The 17,548-nt window shown below is 48.1% G+C and overlaps 2 protein-coding genes across 3 annotated transcripts in view; both read left to right on the forward strand.

Moving 5' to 3' along the window:
- CLCN4 (chloride voltage-gated channel 4) overlaps positions 1–17,548 on the forward strand; it is a 456,505-nt gene that overhangs the window by 346,387 nt on the left and 92,570 nt on the right. The window lies entirely within an intron of this gene.
- WWC3 (WWC family member 3) overlaps positions 1–17,548 on the forward strand; it is a gene marked incomplete at its 5' end in the record, with an annotated part of 121,962 nt that overhangs the window by 96,317 nt on the left and 8,097 nt on the right. For both annotated transcript variants that reach the window (XR_014298533.1, XM_082681820.1), the window contains 8 exons: positions 3,492–3,612; positions 4,494–4,568; positions 5,273–5,359; positions 6,456–6,648; positions 7,581–7,745; positions 8,169–8,320; positions 9,446–9,611; positions 16,891–17,055. Coding sequence is in view for 1 of the 2 variants with exons in the window: in XM_082681820.1 (XP_082537946.1) it covers positions 3,492–3,612; positions 4,494–4,568; positions 5,273–5,359; positions 6,456–6,648; positions 7,581–7,745; positions 8,169–8,320; positions 9,446–9,611; positions 16,891–17,055 (1,124 nt within the window). The remainder of the gene's footprint in view (positions 1–3,491; positions 3,613–4,493; positions 4,569–5,272; positions 5,360–6,455; positions 6,649–7,580; positions 7,746–8,168; positions 8,321–9,445; positions 9,612–16,890; positions 17,056–17,548) is intronic.

Below are 17,548 nucleotides of genomic sequence, written 5' to 3' on the forward strand. Positions count from 1 at the left end.
CCACCATTCTGTTACCTGTCGGGTTTTTTTATGTATACCCACGCGGGTTATTATATATATGTAAGATAATAGTCTCTTGTAGCCTTTACGTGTTTAACCAGAGATCCATTATGTTCTGCGGCAGCCCCGAGCCTTTTTGGCATCTCTGTTATTTTGGTGTCTCCCCCTCTGCGTTTGCAAACACACCTTTCATATCCCCAGATACGTTATTTCTGTAATTCAGATGTACAGGGGAACTTTATTCGCTTTGTTCTTTGTTGCAATCACAGGTTCAGTGCTCCATGTTTATTCAAAAAAGAAAATACAAAATAAGGACTGAATCGTGCATCTGTTGCTTGAGCTTCCTCTTCTCAGTGTCCAGCCCCCCGTACCAACTTTTCGTTAAAGGCTGAGATACAAGAGTGTCTGTCTACTTATGCAGGAAATCCACACAAGGTCCAGCACCGCTTTTGGTCCAGGGGAAAGACTGGGTGGGAAGGGGAAGAGCTGACTTAATTTCTGATCCTGATTTCTTTATTTTTCTTTTCTACTTTGTGGTGGATGTTATAGTGCTTCAAGCTTAGACTGGGAGGTCTTTGCTTATGGTGTGGTCAGATACTTCCATCTCGTGGTGCGTTCATATACGACACTCTGGGTAGAATACAAACTAGAGGTACTTGACTTAGTGAATGGGTCTTGGTAGGTGCTCTCGCAGGGCTGGGTTGGGTGAGCAGCTTCAGGCATGGACACGGGGTGACTCCTTGCCTCCCGTGATGCTTATGAAGCCTAGAGTCATCGCAGCTTCATAAAGTTGGCGAGGATCTCAATACTCGTTATATTAACCCCACCCCTCATTTATGACGCCCGAGGTCACGTAGTTCCCTTCACTCTCCAGTCTGACTAAGAACAATACAGTCTAAGTTTGACTTAAGGAAGCTTTAACGAGAAAAATTTTTAGTAACATAAAATTCAGAATTGCCCATTGTGTTTTAAATCAACCTGAGGGGACAGAAGGTGGGGCAGGGGAGTGGGGAAATAAACTGTCATCTTTAACAGTTCTTACATGTTTACTACAATTTTATCTTCCCCACATTTTGAAAGTCAAATGTGTCATGATTTTGAAATCCGTTCCTATTTTCATTTCCCACTGGTATTTGCTAATATAAGTCGGTAAATATTTTAACCTTGTTCATTTGTTTATTGATGTTTTTTATTACATTCATACCCTGTTTAAAATTGTTGTCTTAAATTCTACAGTTTTTTCACTTTGTGCTTTTTTTTTTTATCTCTTTTCTCATGCGGCTCAACAGAAACGTTCACTGTAAGTGACCTTGGACTTCTCCTTCGCCTTGCTGGTCAGGCTGTGCCACATCTTTGTGCAGTGAATCAATGTATTTAGGATGGTTGGGGTGTGGTCAGGAAGGGCATAGCTCATAGCTGTGCTTTAATGTAGCTCAACAGTTGCTCTTATTATTGTTGTTGTCGTTTGAACGGTATTCATCCTGGCTATGAAAGTTGTGTAAGAACTTTTCTAAGAGCTTGACGTATTTTTTCCTTCTTGGGTTTTTTTCCCAGACTTTAACACTTTCATTATTTTAATATGCCAGCTGGCAGCTTTGCCCACGATGTGATTTTCCTTATACTTTCTTCCCTTTTGTCAAGCAGCGTTGCTGTCCTTAAGTCTCAGTGTCTATTTGTCTGTGTTTAATGATGGAAAGGTCTGAGGTTTATAAAATGAACGTGTGGAAGCTTGTTTATTCCTTACTTCACTGGCGTTGCTCCCCACTCTCCGTCTCGTTGCCTTGAAGCCCAAGAGCAGATGGTTGCGGTGTGTACTGTGGGGTGTGCCGTGTGCTTTCTTTCTCACCCAGGGCAAGTGCTGACCGTACCTCCTTCTGTCAACTCCTGCATCCAGTTGCTCCTTGAATGTGCTAAGCCCAGGATCACTGAGGATTGATTCCCCCATTTCCTTTCTCTCTTCATCCACTTTCATTGCAATGAGAGAGAAATTTTGGCAGTCACACCATTGGGTTGCCTGGAAGTTAACTGGATCATTGTGTGGTGTTACTTCCTTAAAGGCATGTAGGGCCGAGTGTCAGGGCTGGGAATGGAAGTAGTGAGCCATTGTGTTTGCTGGGGTTCCATGGAGCAAACTGAGGGGTTCTATCTGCAGTTTAGAGCTGGAGGCTCTGGGTCCTTCCATGGGGCCGGGGTGATGAGCAGAGCTGGACTTGGGAGTCGTCATCTACGATGTGAGAGTTGTTGTCTCCGGCCATCCGAGGACGGAGCCAGCTTCTGCCCTTGGCCGAGGCGGGGCCGGTGGCCCCCACGCTGGGCGCTGCAGGCCTTTGAAAGGTCGGCTTTTGTCTGCAGTTAACACCGTGAGACCAAAGGCCACAGCCCTGTCTGTTTTGTACCCCGATGAATATATTTGGGTTTAATTGTTCTGTGAATAATAAATTGGTTGAACAGAGAGACAGTCATTGGTGGACTCGCTATTTCCCTCAACTCAGGGGTGCACAGGTGTCTAGATTTTCAATTTCTAGAGCTTAGATGGCCGGAGAACATAGACAAGAGGGACCTGCATTATTAACAAGAGGCATTGTGATGCCAGAGTGAGGCTCAGTTTGGGGCTTCATGCTTTAAGCCTGTGTTCTAACCGTGTGTGCCTCTCTCAGAAGCGTTGAGGTTCCTGTGTCCGTCGTCACATTTAGCAGCGGGAGACGGCATGCCTATTTCTGTTGCTTTTGTTAAAAGAAACTTGTTGCTGTGAGGGAAGGAGTAGAAAGAGTTGATGAAATGATAAAAGGGAAAATGTCAGTAGTTGTCTTTGGCTCTTGGTTACAATAGATATGAGACAAAAATAAGCTGCCCAGTCATGGTCCTTCCTAATCCCAGGAGACAGTTCTGGAAGCCAGTGTGGCCCCAGGGCTGCTGAGGAGGACGCTGCAGTTAGAGCGGCAGAGGAGTCACGGAGACGTTGGCAAAGGCCCAGTCTGGGTGCATCTGTGTCCTCTGACTCGAAAGTCACTCCCTTTTGTTGGGGGTTATTTGATGATTTTTAAAAACTCTGTTTTCTGATTATAAAGCAGTGTAGCCTGTGTTCCTTGTATAAAGTATGGAGAATACCAAGCAGCGTCAAGGAGGAAACATCCCCCACCTGCTTCTCGGAGAGCGCGCTGCCGTCCACGTGCAGGCGAAATCTCTCTCCAGGCTTTCCCGTGTGACACTCTCTCAAAGGGCCACGCCAAGGGCCTTCCCGCCACCTTCTGACCTGTGCGCTCATTAAGGAGGTGAAGGGAGATTGATGATCATTTAAAGAGCTTTTAAAGAAGTAGCCAGAAGCCTGTTTCTTCCATTTTCCAATATAAGAAAAGACTCGAGCAGAGTGCATGTAAACACACATCTGCACACGTGCTGGCCTGTCTCTGCCACTTGGTGCCTTTGTCTCTGCTCTGCCCTGGGCTCCCGCACTGTCGCCTCCTGAGCCCGGCCGTGTCTCTCGCCTGCAGCAGCGACCCCCCGAGAAGACAGCGCCCAGAGGCTGGAGCGGAGAGCACGCTGCGTGTCCGCCTGCCTGTCCGATTACTCGCTGGCCAGCGACAGCGGCGTGTTTGAACCTCCCACCAAAAGGTTAGAAGCTGACCTTCTCCCCTGCCTGGGCTGACTTCCCAAAGGCACCCCTGCCGAGACCTGTTTGGCTTGACACTCTGTGTGTCTCCGGGGTGCAGCTCTCCTGGCTTTTCTCCATGCGGGAGGGGCCCTGAGCATCCCCACGGACCCCCTCTGCTCCCAGGTGGCGTCTGGGGACTGGCCTGGCTTCGGGCATCTAGGATGACTGCTTTCTCTCCGGCCCCGGGGGTTGGAAGGCATGAGCTCAGTAGAGCCGGAAAAGGAGAACCAGTGTGCGAGGGAGACCTGCTTTTCTAGAAAGGACGTTCACTAGAGATGGATGTTTCCCCCGTCCCCTTTCCTTAGCTGGAGGAATCGACTTTGCAAGGACAAAACCCCTTGTGGGCTTTATTTTGTTTGAGACCTTTGATGTCATTTTTTCAGCTCAGATATCTGTATACATTTCACTTATCGCCAACTTTTTTTTTTTTTTTTTTTTTTTGGCTGCGCTGCTCAGCTTGCGGGATCTTAGTTCCCCGACCAGGGATCGCATCCGCGCCCGCTGCAGTGGAAGCGCAGAGTCTTAACCACTGGACCGCCAGGGAAGTCCCCCCTGCAAAGCTTTTAAGAGTATATGTTTTTGATCTTTGTCGTAAATATCACATGTGGTTTTGAGAGGTATTTTCTCAAAAAGGCCACTTCGTCAGCAGGTACCCTGGGAGGTGACGTCATGGATCCTGGGGACCTGCCGTGCCCTGCCAGTCACTTAAAGCATTTATTTATGTTGCAACTTAATAAAGCCCTTCTCAGTAAGAAGCACCCCTAGTGTGAGAGAGCTTCTGCCGAGTCCGAGGTAACCAGGCCCCCCCGGAATAACGTGGTGCCTTTCCGACTGTGTTCAGGAGTGAGGATGCTGACGACCCTGCGCGTGGAGACGCTTGCGGTAACGAGGGGCCCCAGATCCATGTTGGATTTTTGTGAGTACAGAAGACTCCTTCCCTGTTGCTCGTAAAGATGATGGGTAGATTGGGGCCCGCCCAGCGTCTCACACCTCCACACACAGGCCAGGAGGGATGGAGGGACCCGCGTGATCCGGCTGCTGCTCCCTGGCCTGGGTGCCCCCGGGCCCATCTCAGCGGTCTCAGGTGAAGGGACAGAGGTGGCGGGAAGGAGAGATGGGCAAGAGCGGCTCCATTGCCGTCCTCCAACAACGAGTCACAGCCGGGGACTCTCACCCCATGGGCACAGTCCGGCCCTCGGGGAAGTTCCCGCTGGAGCTGGGGTAGCCAGGTGCTGTGCAACACTAAGCGTTCTGGTTTCTAGCTACAGTGTCTAGAAAGGCAGTTACCAGCAGTGTTCAGATGAACGAGGCAGGATGTTCACATCCCAGCAGCTTTCTTTTGCTCACTCTTGTCATCCTAGTGTTTCTCGGCACTCGTGGCGTTCGGGCTGGGTCACTCTCGGTGGGGGGCCGTGCTGTGCCCTCTGGCGTGTTGAGCAGCAGCCCTGGCCTCCGCCCACTACACGCAGTAGCCCCCCTCCACTCAGTGTGACAGTAAGAGACGCCTCTAGACTTTGCACAGGTCCCCTGGGGGTGGGGTGAGGACCACTGCAGGCGTTCAAGCAGGATTTCTGCACCGTGGGGCATTTGCAGTCTGTGAACGTGCATTTTATTTTCTAGGCACGACAGTGCCAGCGAGTGTCTCCTCGTGAACGTGCTCCAGCTGAAGAACTTTGCCGGGCTGGTGGTGAAGGAAGACTGCAAAATGTAAGCTCCCGCGCCAGTGGGGGCCGTGTCCTCCCCCCGGGCCCTCCTCCACATGGCACCACTGGCTGACCTGCTGCACGTGGCAGTTTGGGGAGGGAAAAGACTGTCTTGGAACCTGAATTTACAATAAAACGCTAGGGGGTGTCTGTCTGAAATCTAAAGGATTGTAAGTTTTAAGAAGAGGCTGGTTTATTATTTGAGGCAGGTGGAGTTACTGGAGCCAGGCTGGTTATGTGCCGTGGCCGTGCTGACAAAGTGCCGGTGCCCATCATCGGCAGCGTTGGGGCTTAAAACGTCCATTCTGGTCACAAGGCTGGTGGCGACACAGCCACACTCGGCTCTTGCGATCTGATGAGGTGCCTGAAGAGGCCTCAGGCTGGGCTCAGGCATCCTTGTCCGAGCAGGGAGAAGGAAATCTGTGTTGTCCCCAGTGGGGAGATGGGTGCCCGATGGGGGTGTGAGGTCCCACTTAACCCTGGCGGGTGAACCCACCGGTGATGGGTGTTCACGCCCGACGGTGCCCTCCCCTTCCGTGAGTCGTCTTTGTAAACTGGCCTCCCGAAGGCCTTGGAAGCAGCCTGGTTTTCAGCGGCTGAGGGTTCGCCCTGGGATTCTGCTCGCCCTGACGTGTACTTCACTCCACTGATGCTGGAGCTTCTCCTGGGTGCTGGCTTCCACGCTGGGGGTGGATAGGGCCGGGAGCCCAGCCCAGCGGGTGCCTGGGTGGGCCAGCACTCTGAGAGGCAAGGCAGGTAGGGCTTGGAGAGGGAGCCAGGGGGCCGTGGAGAGATCAGTGCAGATGTTTTCCCACAAAGATGGTAAAAGCAGACCTCCGTTTGAGTCCGCCTGAAGTCCTAACCGCTGACTTGGAAGTCTTCTCTTTGTGATTGGGTTTTTCCCCCTGATCTCTGGGGGCACGTAAGTTCTTTGGGCTTACTCTTAGTTGAGAAAAGGATCTTTTCCAAAAGACATTAAAATTCTGCACATGGGCAGTGGAATAGGGCGGCGTATGTGCACACGTATGTGGTCCATGCGTGTCACGTGCAGATGTGTCAGGCTGCCTCTGTCTGCTTTTTCCTTCCTCTCTTGGTTCCAGACACATCCGCGTCTATTTGCCCCCGCTTGACTCCGGCACGCCAAACACTTACTGCTCTAAGGCTCTGGAATTGCAAGCCCCCCTGATATTTAATGAAGTTTTCAGAATCCCTGTGCATTCAAGCATGGTGACGTTGAAGTCCCTTCAGTTATACGTGTGCTCAGTGAATCCGCAGCTGCAGGAAGAACTGCTGGTACGGCACCCTCCTCACCCTCTCTCCCTCCCTCCCCTCCTTCCGGTGTCCTGATGTCAAGTGATCTCTGTAGCTGGGAGGACAGAAAGGGATGATAAGACCCCTTATCTTGTCAAGTGTTCTGTAATTTAAATATATTATCTCAGCTAATACTTGCAAAACTCCTGTGCAACGGCTTCTGCATTATCCCTGTCTTGCGTTGAGAAATTTGGTAGATAGAAGTATAGGATGGTCACTTAAATTTGAATTTCAAATAAACTATGGATGCCTTTTAGTGTAAGTATGTCCCACGTAATATCTGGGACGTACCTCTATTTTAAAAAAATCTGTTTATTTGAAATTGCAGTTCACCCAGATGCCCTCTATTTTATCTGGCAACCTTATAACTGGGCAGGTCAGCAGTCCGTCTTCACCCCGGCCAGCCAGTGCAGGGCCAGGGCTTGGAAGCCAGGGTGCTTTCTTCCCAAGGTTGGAATTTTCCCCCTTGGTCCCACCCCTTCAGCGGCAGAATTAGAGATTGGAGAGTTCCACCAATCCTCTCTCTCTTTTTTTTGGGGGGGGGGGCGGGGTTATTTATTTACTTATTTATATTATTTTACACCAGTCCTCTGTTTTTTCAAAAGTTCCTGCTAGAATCAGCGGCTCTTTGAGTGGCAGATCCTGAGCCTGACCCACCATTCCATGTCGTCCATTCTCTGCCCCTGTTCCCCTTCTAGCACTTTCTGATTGGGCTGAACAAGCAAGCGAGGCGCCACCCCCATTACAATCCTTTTTGATGACTTTCATTTTACGGCAGTCCTTTGAATAGCAGTGACACATTGTATGGCCTTTCTGCTTAAGATTAAAGGGTGACTTTGATGCCCATTGGTTGTTAAGGTGTAGTCATTCAGGGCCTGTTCTGCTTTTTTTTTTTTTTTTTAAACACCACACAGGGCATTGCTCAGATTAACTTGGCTGATTACGACGGTTCGAGCGAGATGCAGCTGCGCTGGTACTCGGTGCAGGTGTTCACCGGCCCTGAGCCCCCGCGGCGGGAGGACGAGCGGCTGGGACACAGCGACTCCCGGGACCCTGTGGCCGCCACGTCTGGAAAGACAGTAGGTGGCCTGGCTTTGAGACGGGCTTTTCCTGGGGACATTGTTTCTAAGAAACGCGTGTAGACTTAGTCTTAGAGCACAGTGGCGACGAAGAAGCAGGGTTTCAAGGGAAGTAATAAAAACGGACTATAGTGATGTATGTGGCCATTCATGGTAATATTCTTTAATGCAACTTGTTCATGATCATGAGTGATGCATTGGTTGCTTTAAAATTTGAATCCTCAGAGCCACGTGGAAAGGCCAAGTTACTGTCTTGCTGCCAGCCGGGGGTGAGCTGCTTCCCCGCTGGAGACCAGCCGGGGACGGCCACCAGCCCGGCGGCAGGGATGCTCCCCACGGGCTGTGCACGCGCCGCTTTTCGCTTTGCCACCCGCACGCCGCTGGCCTCGGCTGCCTCTTAGCAACGTCCCTTTGGTCCTGTAGGACGCGGTGACGGTGCTGCTGGCGAGAACCACGGCCCAGCTGCAGGCGGTGGAGAGAGAGCTGGCCGAGGAGCGGGTGAAGCTGGAGTACACGGAGGAGGAGGTCGTGGAGATGGAGCGCAGGGCGGAGCAGGCCGAGGCTGTGTCCGAGAGGTGAGCGCGGCCAGCAGCCCCTCGGGGGAGAGGCCGCCGGGGTGTTCGTCAGGAGCCACGCTGCGTAGAATGTGTGCGGCGGGCTCTTCGGTACCTTTGCCCAGAAGTCGGGATTCTCACAGGGGATCGTATGCCAGTCTGCACGAGGGCAGTACATTGACCCCAGCTCTACGCATAGGCTTTTCACCTTTCCCTCTGTTCCCCGAATTTCTCTTAAAGGGGGGGACTGTTGAGGGACTCCCTCTGCCCAGATTGAATACAATAGGGCCCTTTAAGTTTTGTTTTTTTCTTTATTAACTGCTTTATTGGGATATAATCTCCCTACCATACAGTTCACCCATTAAGTGGACAATTCGGTGGTTTTTAGTACAGGCACAGAGCTGTGCCCCCAACATCACACTCAAGTTGAGGGCGTTTTCATCGTGCCGAAAGGAAACCCCATACCCATTACCAGTCCGCCCAGTCCTCCCAGCCCCTGGCAACTGCCCATCTGCGTGCCATCTCCAGGGATTTGCCTGTCCTGGGCCTTTCTTGTAAATGGAATCATGCGGTGCCCCTTTACGTCTTCCCCGGAGCAGCCCGTGGGTGAACGCTGGACTCGGGGCAGACGTGTCTGCAGTAGAGGAATAGCTCAGATGGGCAGGCACCGCGAGGGAATCGCTTCCCGGCGGGTCCTTTCCAGCAGCACTTTCGTGTTGCTTTATTTCCACGGTTTTCCATAAAGAGCATCATGTTTCCAAAGCTTGCTACTTCTTCCTAATAGCTTTCTCTGGATTTATTTTCGAGAGGAATTTATTTCCGGAAGGGAAAGTGCACGGCAGAGGGGGAAGGGTGTGTGTTCAGGGATGAGCGGAGGCTGGGCGGGCTCGGGGAGAGGGGGTTCCGGGATGCTGGCGTCTTCAGCGGCTGCAATTGGGCGATACACACAGACAGACCCTCTTAATGAAAGGCCTTGTAGCTCTGTCTTCCCTACGAAACAGAACTGCCTTTCATTTTATAAGAAAAGCAACCGTCTTCAGTCACTGGAAGCAAATATTGGGTGTGTCTGCTGCTGTGCTCTGAGTGCAGCAGTAAAGTCAGTGCCCTGATGAACGTTTTGGGGGCTGTTGCCATGCCCGCCTTCAGGAGTTGGCAAGCCGACTCGGTGGACAGTGGCTGTAGCAGCTGCGCCCAGACCAGCCCTCCGCACCCAGAGCCCTGCTGCGTTGGTGTCAGCTCCATCCACGGACACACGTTTGCTGGCCAGGCAGACCCTTACGGCCTGGAGAAACTTCAGCCCCCACCTCTGAAGGTAAGAACGAAAGGACAAAGGATTTCGCGGAGCCCCTGATGTTTTGCCTCACAGCACCAGGTGCTGCCCTGGAAGGAGGGCCTGTGTGCCCTACGCGAGGGAACTGAAGTGAGTGGCCTCAGATCTGTAAACAGCAGGTACCATGGAAACGCCTGTCTACTTTAATAATTATTTTTTTTTATTTTATCTTCTTTGCGGTACGCGGGCCTGTCACTGTTGTGGCCTCTCTCGTTGCGGAGCACAGGCTCCGGACGCGCAGGCTCAGCGGCCATGGCTCACGGGCACAGCCGCTCCGCGGCATGTGGGATCTTCCCGGACCGGGGCACGAACCCGTGTCCCCTGCATAGGCAGGCGGACTCTCAACCACTGCACCACCAGGGAAGCCCCCTGTCTACTTTAAATTAAAAGGAAAGGACAACTAAACGGGGTGGATTTTTACTCCTTCAGGTGCCATCTTCAGGGCCGCGTGTGGCTCAGGGTGTTTTGTGCGTTCCTAACGTTTTGGACGCTTGTCGTTTTTCTCCGTTTCTGACATTAAGAGCAGTGAAGCATCCTTTTGCCCCTTCTGTTCACCCGATCCTAGTTGTGCCCATCAATGTATCTCCACTGGGGAAATTTTCAGGTTTGTGGTGACAAATGTCTAAGGAACGCACTGGGGTTGGGAGACACTGTATCAGTGCTCGATTGCAACTTCGTTTCCCAACTGTTCAACTCATCAGAACGTCTACCACCACAGCCCCTGATCTCAGTCCAAAACACAGGTCCTGAGAGAAGTGAGAGCTGCCTGCTTGCAGCCTCCCGCACTGCAGCCCATGCAGTGCCTCGGGCGGAGAGATGTTCTGGGCGCGGCTGCCGGTCATGGCCATTATTCCTCTTTCTAAGAGTTTGACAAGCGTTGGCCCATGTCAGGGGCAGTAGCTGTGGGAGGCTAGCTTGGTGTGTCCTCCTCCCTCAACTTTTAATTTTGAAGCACTTCAGATCTACAGAGAAGCTGCTAGAATAGTACAACACACACTCGCATCCCCTTCAGCTAGACTCCCCAGTTGTTAGTTCTGCACCACATTTGCATTATCTCTTTCCATGTGCATGTGGCAGCTGCCAGGCATTGCAGATGCAACAGCACAGTAACAAATGGAAAGTCCTGCCCTGTGGGTAACAGACAGGGTAAACCAGTAAAATACAGCAGCATTTGAGATAGCCAAAGGGGCTACTGAAGAATGAGCTGGTAGGGAAGCAGGGTTTGCATTTTTAGAAAGATTTACCATTTTAGAAAGGGTTACATTTAGAACTGTAAATTGGTATCTACAAACATCAGGACTGTAAAATGGTGCAGCCGCTATAGAAAACAGTATGGAGTTTCCTCAAAAAATTAAAACTAGGGACTTCCCTGCTGGTGCAGTGGTTAAGAATCCACCTATCAATGCAGGGGACACGGGTTCAAGCCCTGGTCCGGGAAGATCCCACATGCCGCGGAGCAACTAAGCCCGTGAGCCACACGGCCCGTGCACCCATGCTCGGCAACAAAAACAAGCCACAGCGGTGAGAAGCCCGCACATCGCAACGAAGAGTAGCCCCTGCTCGCTGCAACTAGAGAAAGCCTGTGCGCAGCAGTACAGACCCAATGTAGCCAAAAATAAATAAATCTATTTAAAAAAAATTAAAAATAGAATTACCATATGATCCAGCAATTCCACTTCTGGGTGTACATCCAAAAGAGCTGAAAGCAGGTCTCCAAGAGATACTCGCACATCCACGTTCATAGCAGCATTATTCACAGTAGCCAAGAGGTGGAAGCAGCCCATGTGTCCATTGACAGCTGAATGGGTAAGGAAAAAGTGGTATATATGTACTATGGAATATTAGCCTTGAAAAGGAAGGAAGTCACGTCACAGGCTACAACATGGATGAAGCTTGAAGACATTGTGCAAAGTGAAATAAGCCAGTCACAAAAGAATGAATCCTATACGATTCCACTTATATGAGATTCCTAAAGTAATTGAATTCATAAAGATAGAAAGTAGAATGGTGGTTACCAGGGGCTAGAGATGGGGAAATGGGGCGTTGTTGAATGGGGACAGAGTTCAGTTTGGGAAGGTGAAAAAATTCTAGAGATCTCTTCCACAACAATGTAAATATATTTAATACTACTGAACTGCACAATGAAAAATGGTTACAGTGGTAAATTTTACTTATTTACTTATTGTTGGCTGCATTGGGTCTTAATTGCTGCATGCGGGCTTTCTTTAGTTGCGGAGAGCAGGGGCTCTCTGTTGTGATGTGCAGGCTTCTCATTGTGGTGGCTTCTCTTATTGTGGACTGTGGGCTCTAGGCACGCAGGCTTCAGTAGTTGTGGCGTGCAGGCTCAGTAGTTGTGGCGCACGGGCTTAGTTGCTCCGCGGCATGTGGAATCTTCCCAGACCAGGGCTCAAACCCGTGTCCCCTGCATTGGCGGGTGGGTTCTTAACCACTGCGCCACCAGGGAAGTCCATGATGGTTAATTTTATGTATTTTTTATAATAGAAATGAAAGGTCATAGAAGTCTCACTGAGAAGGCAGTTTTTGAGCAAAGTCCTTAAGGAAGGAGTCTGGGAGCCTTGTGTGGGGCTGGGTATGGGCATTCAGGTGCAGGGAGCTGCAAGTGCGGGTGGGGTCGGGGTAAGGAGGCATCAGAGCTGAGGACAGAGGGAGTCAAGGGGCCACATCATATAGGGCCTACTCAGGACTCTTGCTTTTTCTCTGAGAGCATTGGAAAACTGGTGGATAGTTTTGAACCCAGGGGTGATGTGATCTGACTCACTTTTTAAATTTTTTCCTAGAATAATTTATTGATATGAAATTCTCATAAAATGAACCCTTTCAAAGTGAACATTTCAGTGAGTTTGAATACATTTACAATGTTGTGCAACCACCACTTCTCTCTGGTACCAAGACGTTTCTTTCACCCCAAAGTAAAACCCCATAACCATTAGCATTCACTCTCCCTTATCTCTCCCCGGCCCCTGGCAACCACCAATCTGCTTTGTTTCTATGGATTTGCCAATTCTGGTTGTTTTGTGTAAATGGAATCATCCAGGGTTTAAAAGATCAGACTCCAGGGGATCGTAGCCAAGATGACAGAGTAAGGAAGAGCTCATCTCCACCCACAGGTGTACCAAAAGCACGACTGCAGTTGACCCTTGAAAAACACAGGGGTTAAGGGTGCTGACCCACCTCACAGTTGAAAATCTGCATTTGGGAGGTTTTTTTTTTTTTTTAGCACCTAAAGGAACTAGAAAAAGAAGAACAAATAAGATCCAAAGTTAGTAGAAGGAAAGAAAGAAAGATCAGAGCAGAAATTAATGAAAGAGACTGAAAAGAATAGAAAATATCAGTGAAACTAAGAAGTGGTTCTTTGAAAAGATAAACAAAATTGGTAAACCTTTAGACTCATCAAGAAAAAAAGAGAGCCTAGATAAATAAAATCAGAAATGAAAAAAAGAGGGGACTTCCCTGGTGGTCCAGTGGTTAAGACTCACAGACTGCATGGCATAGCAAAAAAAAAAGAAAAAAAGGAAACGAAAAAAAGAAGTTACAACTGACACCACAGAAATACAAAGGATCATAAGAGACTACTATGAACAGTTGTATGCCAGTAAACTGGACAACCTAGAAGAAATGGATGAATTCCTAGAAACATACAATTTCCCAAAACTGAATCAGAAAGGAATAGAAAATATGAACAGACTGATTATTAGTAATTAAACTGAATCAGTAATTTAAAAACTCCCAACAAACAAAAGTTCAGGATCAGATAGCTTCACAGGTGAATTCTACCAACATTTAAAGAAGAGTCAACACTCATTCTTCTCAAACTATTTCCAAAAATTGAAAAGGAAGGAGTGCTTCTGAACTCATTCTATGAGGCCATCATCACCCCGACCAAAACCAAAGACACCACAAAAAAATAAAGCTACAGGCCAATATCACTCACGAACATAGATGCAGAAATGCTGAACAGAATACTAGCAAACCATGCTCAAGTGGGATTTATCCCAGGGATGCAAGGATTGTTCAGTATCCACAAATCAATCTAAGAGATATACACCATGTTAGCAAATTGAAGAATAAAAATCAAGATCATGTCAGTAGATGCAGAAAAAGCTTTTGACAAAATTCAGCATCCATTTATGATAAAAGATCTCCAGAAAGTGGGTAGAGAGGGAACATAACTTGACCGTATATGGCCATATGTGATAAGCTCACAGCTATCATCATATTCAATGGTGAAAAGCTGAAAGCATTTCCTCTAAGATCAGGAGCAAGGCCCACTCTCACCACTTTTATTCAACATAGTATTGGAAGCCCTAGCCACAGCAATCAGACAAGAGAAAGAAGTAAAAGGAATCCAAATTGGAAAGGAAGAAGTAAAACTGTCACTGTTTGCAGATGACATGATACTATACACAGAGAATCCTAAAGACGCGACCAAAAATCTACTAGACCTCATCAGTGAATTCAGTAAAGTGGCAACATTTAAAGTTAAGGGATATAAAATTAATATACGGAAATCGTCTGCAGTTCTATACACTAACAATGAACTATCAGAAAGAGAAATTAAAAAAAAAATTCAGTTTACAGCTGCATCAAAAAGAATAAAATACCCAGGAAGAAATCTAACCAAGGAGGTAAAAGACCTGTACTCAGAAAAGTGCTAAGTCATTGATGACAGAAATTGAAGACAACACAAACAAATGGAAAGATACACCATGCTCATGGATTGGAAGAATTAATGTTAAAATGACCATACTACCCAAGCCAATCCACAGATTGAATGCAATACCTATCAAAATACCAAAGGCATTTTTCACAGAACTAGAAAAAATAATCCAAAAACTGTATGGAAACACAAAAGACCCCGAATAGCCAAAACAACCTTGAGGAAGAAGAATAGAGCTGGCGGTATCATGCTCCCTGATTTCAAACTGTACTACAAAGCTACAGTAATCAAAGCAGCATGCTACTGGCACACACACAAAAAAAGACACATGGGTCAATGGAACAGAGCGGAGAGCCCAGAAATAAACCCACACTTATATAATCAACTAATCTATGATGAAGGATGCAAGAAAACACAGAGGGGAAAAGACAGCCTCTTCAATAAATGGTGTTGGGAAAACTGGACAGCTACATACAAAAGAATCAAAGTGGACTACTTTCCCATTCAATTTAAAAATGTTTAAAGACTTAAATGTAAGATCTGAAACCATAAAACTCCTACAAGAAAGCATAGGTAGGTATGCTCTTGGACATCAATCTTAGCAATGTATTTTAGGATATCTCTCCTCAGGCAAGGGAAACAAACAAACAAAAAACAAATGAGACTTTATCAAATTAAAACGCTATTGCACAGTGAAGGAAACTATCAATAAAACAGAAATGCAGCCTGCTGAATGGGAGAAGATAGTTGCCAACGTTATATCCGACGAGGGGTTAATATCCAAACTATACAGAAAACTCAGACAACTCAACATCAAAAAAACAACCAACCTGATTAAAAACTAGGCAGAGGACTTGAATAGACATTTTTCCAAAGAAGACATTCAGATGGCCAACAGACACATGAAAAGATGCTCAGTGTCACTAATCATTAGGGAAATGCAAATCAGAACCACAATGAGGTATCACCTCATACTTGTTAGAATGGCTATCATCAAAAAGACAACAAATAACAAACATTGGAGAGGATGTAGAGAAAAGGGAACCCTTGTGCACTGTTGGTGGGAATGTAAATTGGTGTCACCACTGTGGAAAACAGTAAGCAGGTTCTTCAAAAAGTTAAAAGTTGAACTGCCACACCATCTTGCAGTTCCACTTCTGGGTATTTTTCTGAAGAAAGCAGAAACGCTAGTTAGAAAAGATATATGAACCCCTATACTTATTACAGCATTATTTACAATAGCCAAGATGTGGAAACAACCTAAGTGTCCTTTGTCAATAGATGAATGGGTAAAGAAGATGGGGTATATATGAGTGTATATATGTATACACACAGACACACATATATACACATACATATGTATATACATAATATGCAGTGAAATACTGTCCATAAAGAAGAAGGAAATCTTGCCATTTACAGTAGCACAGATGGACCTAGAGGGTGTTATGCTAAATAAGTTGGAGAAAGAGAAATACTGCATGATTTCGCTTATATGTAGAATTAAAAACAAAACAAAACAAATGAACAACCATAACAAAACAGAAACAGACTCATAGCTACAGAGAACAAACTGGTGGTTGCCAGGGGGGTTGAGGGGGTGGGGATGAGGGAAATAAGTGATGGAGATTAAGAGGTACAAACTTCCAGTTATAAAATAAGTAAGTCACGGGGATGTCCTGTACAGCATAGGGTATAAGGTCAATAATATTGTGTAAACTCTGTATGGTGACAGTCGGTAACTAGAGTTATCATGGTGATCGTTTTGTAATGTATTAAAATATGTAATCAGTATGTTGAACACCTGAAGCTAATACAACATAGTAAGTCAATTACGCTTCAGTAAAAATTAATGAATGAATGGCTCATACAGCATGTGGCCTCTTGTGACTGGCCTTTCACTCAGCCTAATGTCTTCAAGGTACATCAGACTGTAGTATCTACCAGCACTTCCCTCCTCATCGCTTGCATGAGTATGCCACGTTTTGTTTAGCTTCTCATCCGCCCGTGGATGTTTGGACTACTTCCACCTTTTGGCTGTTTGAGTAAGGCTGCTATGAACATTTGTGTGCAAGTATTTGTTTGAACACCTGTTTTCAGGTCTTTTTGGTATACACCTAGGAGTGGAATTGCTGGGTCTGACTTCAGTTTTTACCAGGATGTCCCTGGTGCTGTGTTGAGAAGGGTTTGAAGGGAGGAGGGAGGCGTGGAATCCAGGAGACGGGTGAGAAGCCTCCTGCGCTAATCAGGCTCAAGACGATGGTGACCCCGATGGAGGGTTGGTGATAGGAGGTCAAAACGTGCTTAATCTCGAACACAGAGCCAGCAGAATTTAATCTTGGACCAGATATAGGGTGTATGAAAGAGAGCTGGGTCCAGAATGACACGAACCCTTTTTTTGCTGGAACAAATGGGGAAGTAGAGATCCTTGGCAGAGGGAATATCAGAAATTCCATTTTGGACGTGTTAAGTGTGAAATGCCAGTTAGAGCTCCAGTGGCAATGGCAAGGTTGTTTGGTGACTCCACTAATTTAATGCTTGTGTTCTAGAAAGAGTCGTGGTAAACAATAAATTACTATCTAGGTTGATAAGGAAACCAACACAGAAGATCTCTTCCCGGAAGAGGTGGCGAGTCTGCCGAAGGAGAGGCCTGGCCGCAGGGCCCGCGGCTCGCCCTTCACGCGGAGCAGCACCATTGTCCGTTCCCAGACTTTCTCGCCCGGAGCGCGAAGCCAGTACGTTTGCAGAGTAAGTCGGGAGTCCTTTGCCACCTGCCTGGAAGGATTCTTCATCGGTCGCGGGCGGGGCTGGGCAGCAGAGGGTTGGAGCTCCCGGCACATCCTCACCTGCACGCAGGGTTGAGAACTCTGAGACAGGTGGAGGGGGAGACCCCACCTGCTGTGGTCCGTGGAGACAGGACAGCAGGTTGGAGGTTGGCCGGCCGTGGCCATGTGACAGTGACGGCACAGACTAGCAAAGATGAGGCGCTGTTGAGGATAAGTGCTCACGACGCAGCAGACTGGGGCGCCGTTTGGCTCGAGGAGAGCTTTGACCCTCCCGCTCCTCTGACGGGGCTCGTTGGAGAAAGCATCTTCCCTTGAAAGGGCTACCAAGGGGCCGCTGCATTAGGGCAAAGCCAGAGTTTGATCATATGAGAGAGGCAGACCCTCAGGCCTACGTGGGAGACACTGAGGGGTCCCCAGGCCCACCCTCAGGCTCAGAAATTGGCTAGGACTCACGG

This window comes from Grampus griseus (assembly GCF_964374135.1).
Source record: "Grampus griseus genome assembly, chromosome: X".
NCBI classification, from domain to species: domain Eukaryota; kingdom Metazoa; phylum Chordata; class Mammalia; order Artiodactyla; family Delphinidae; genus Grampus; species Grampus griseus.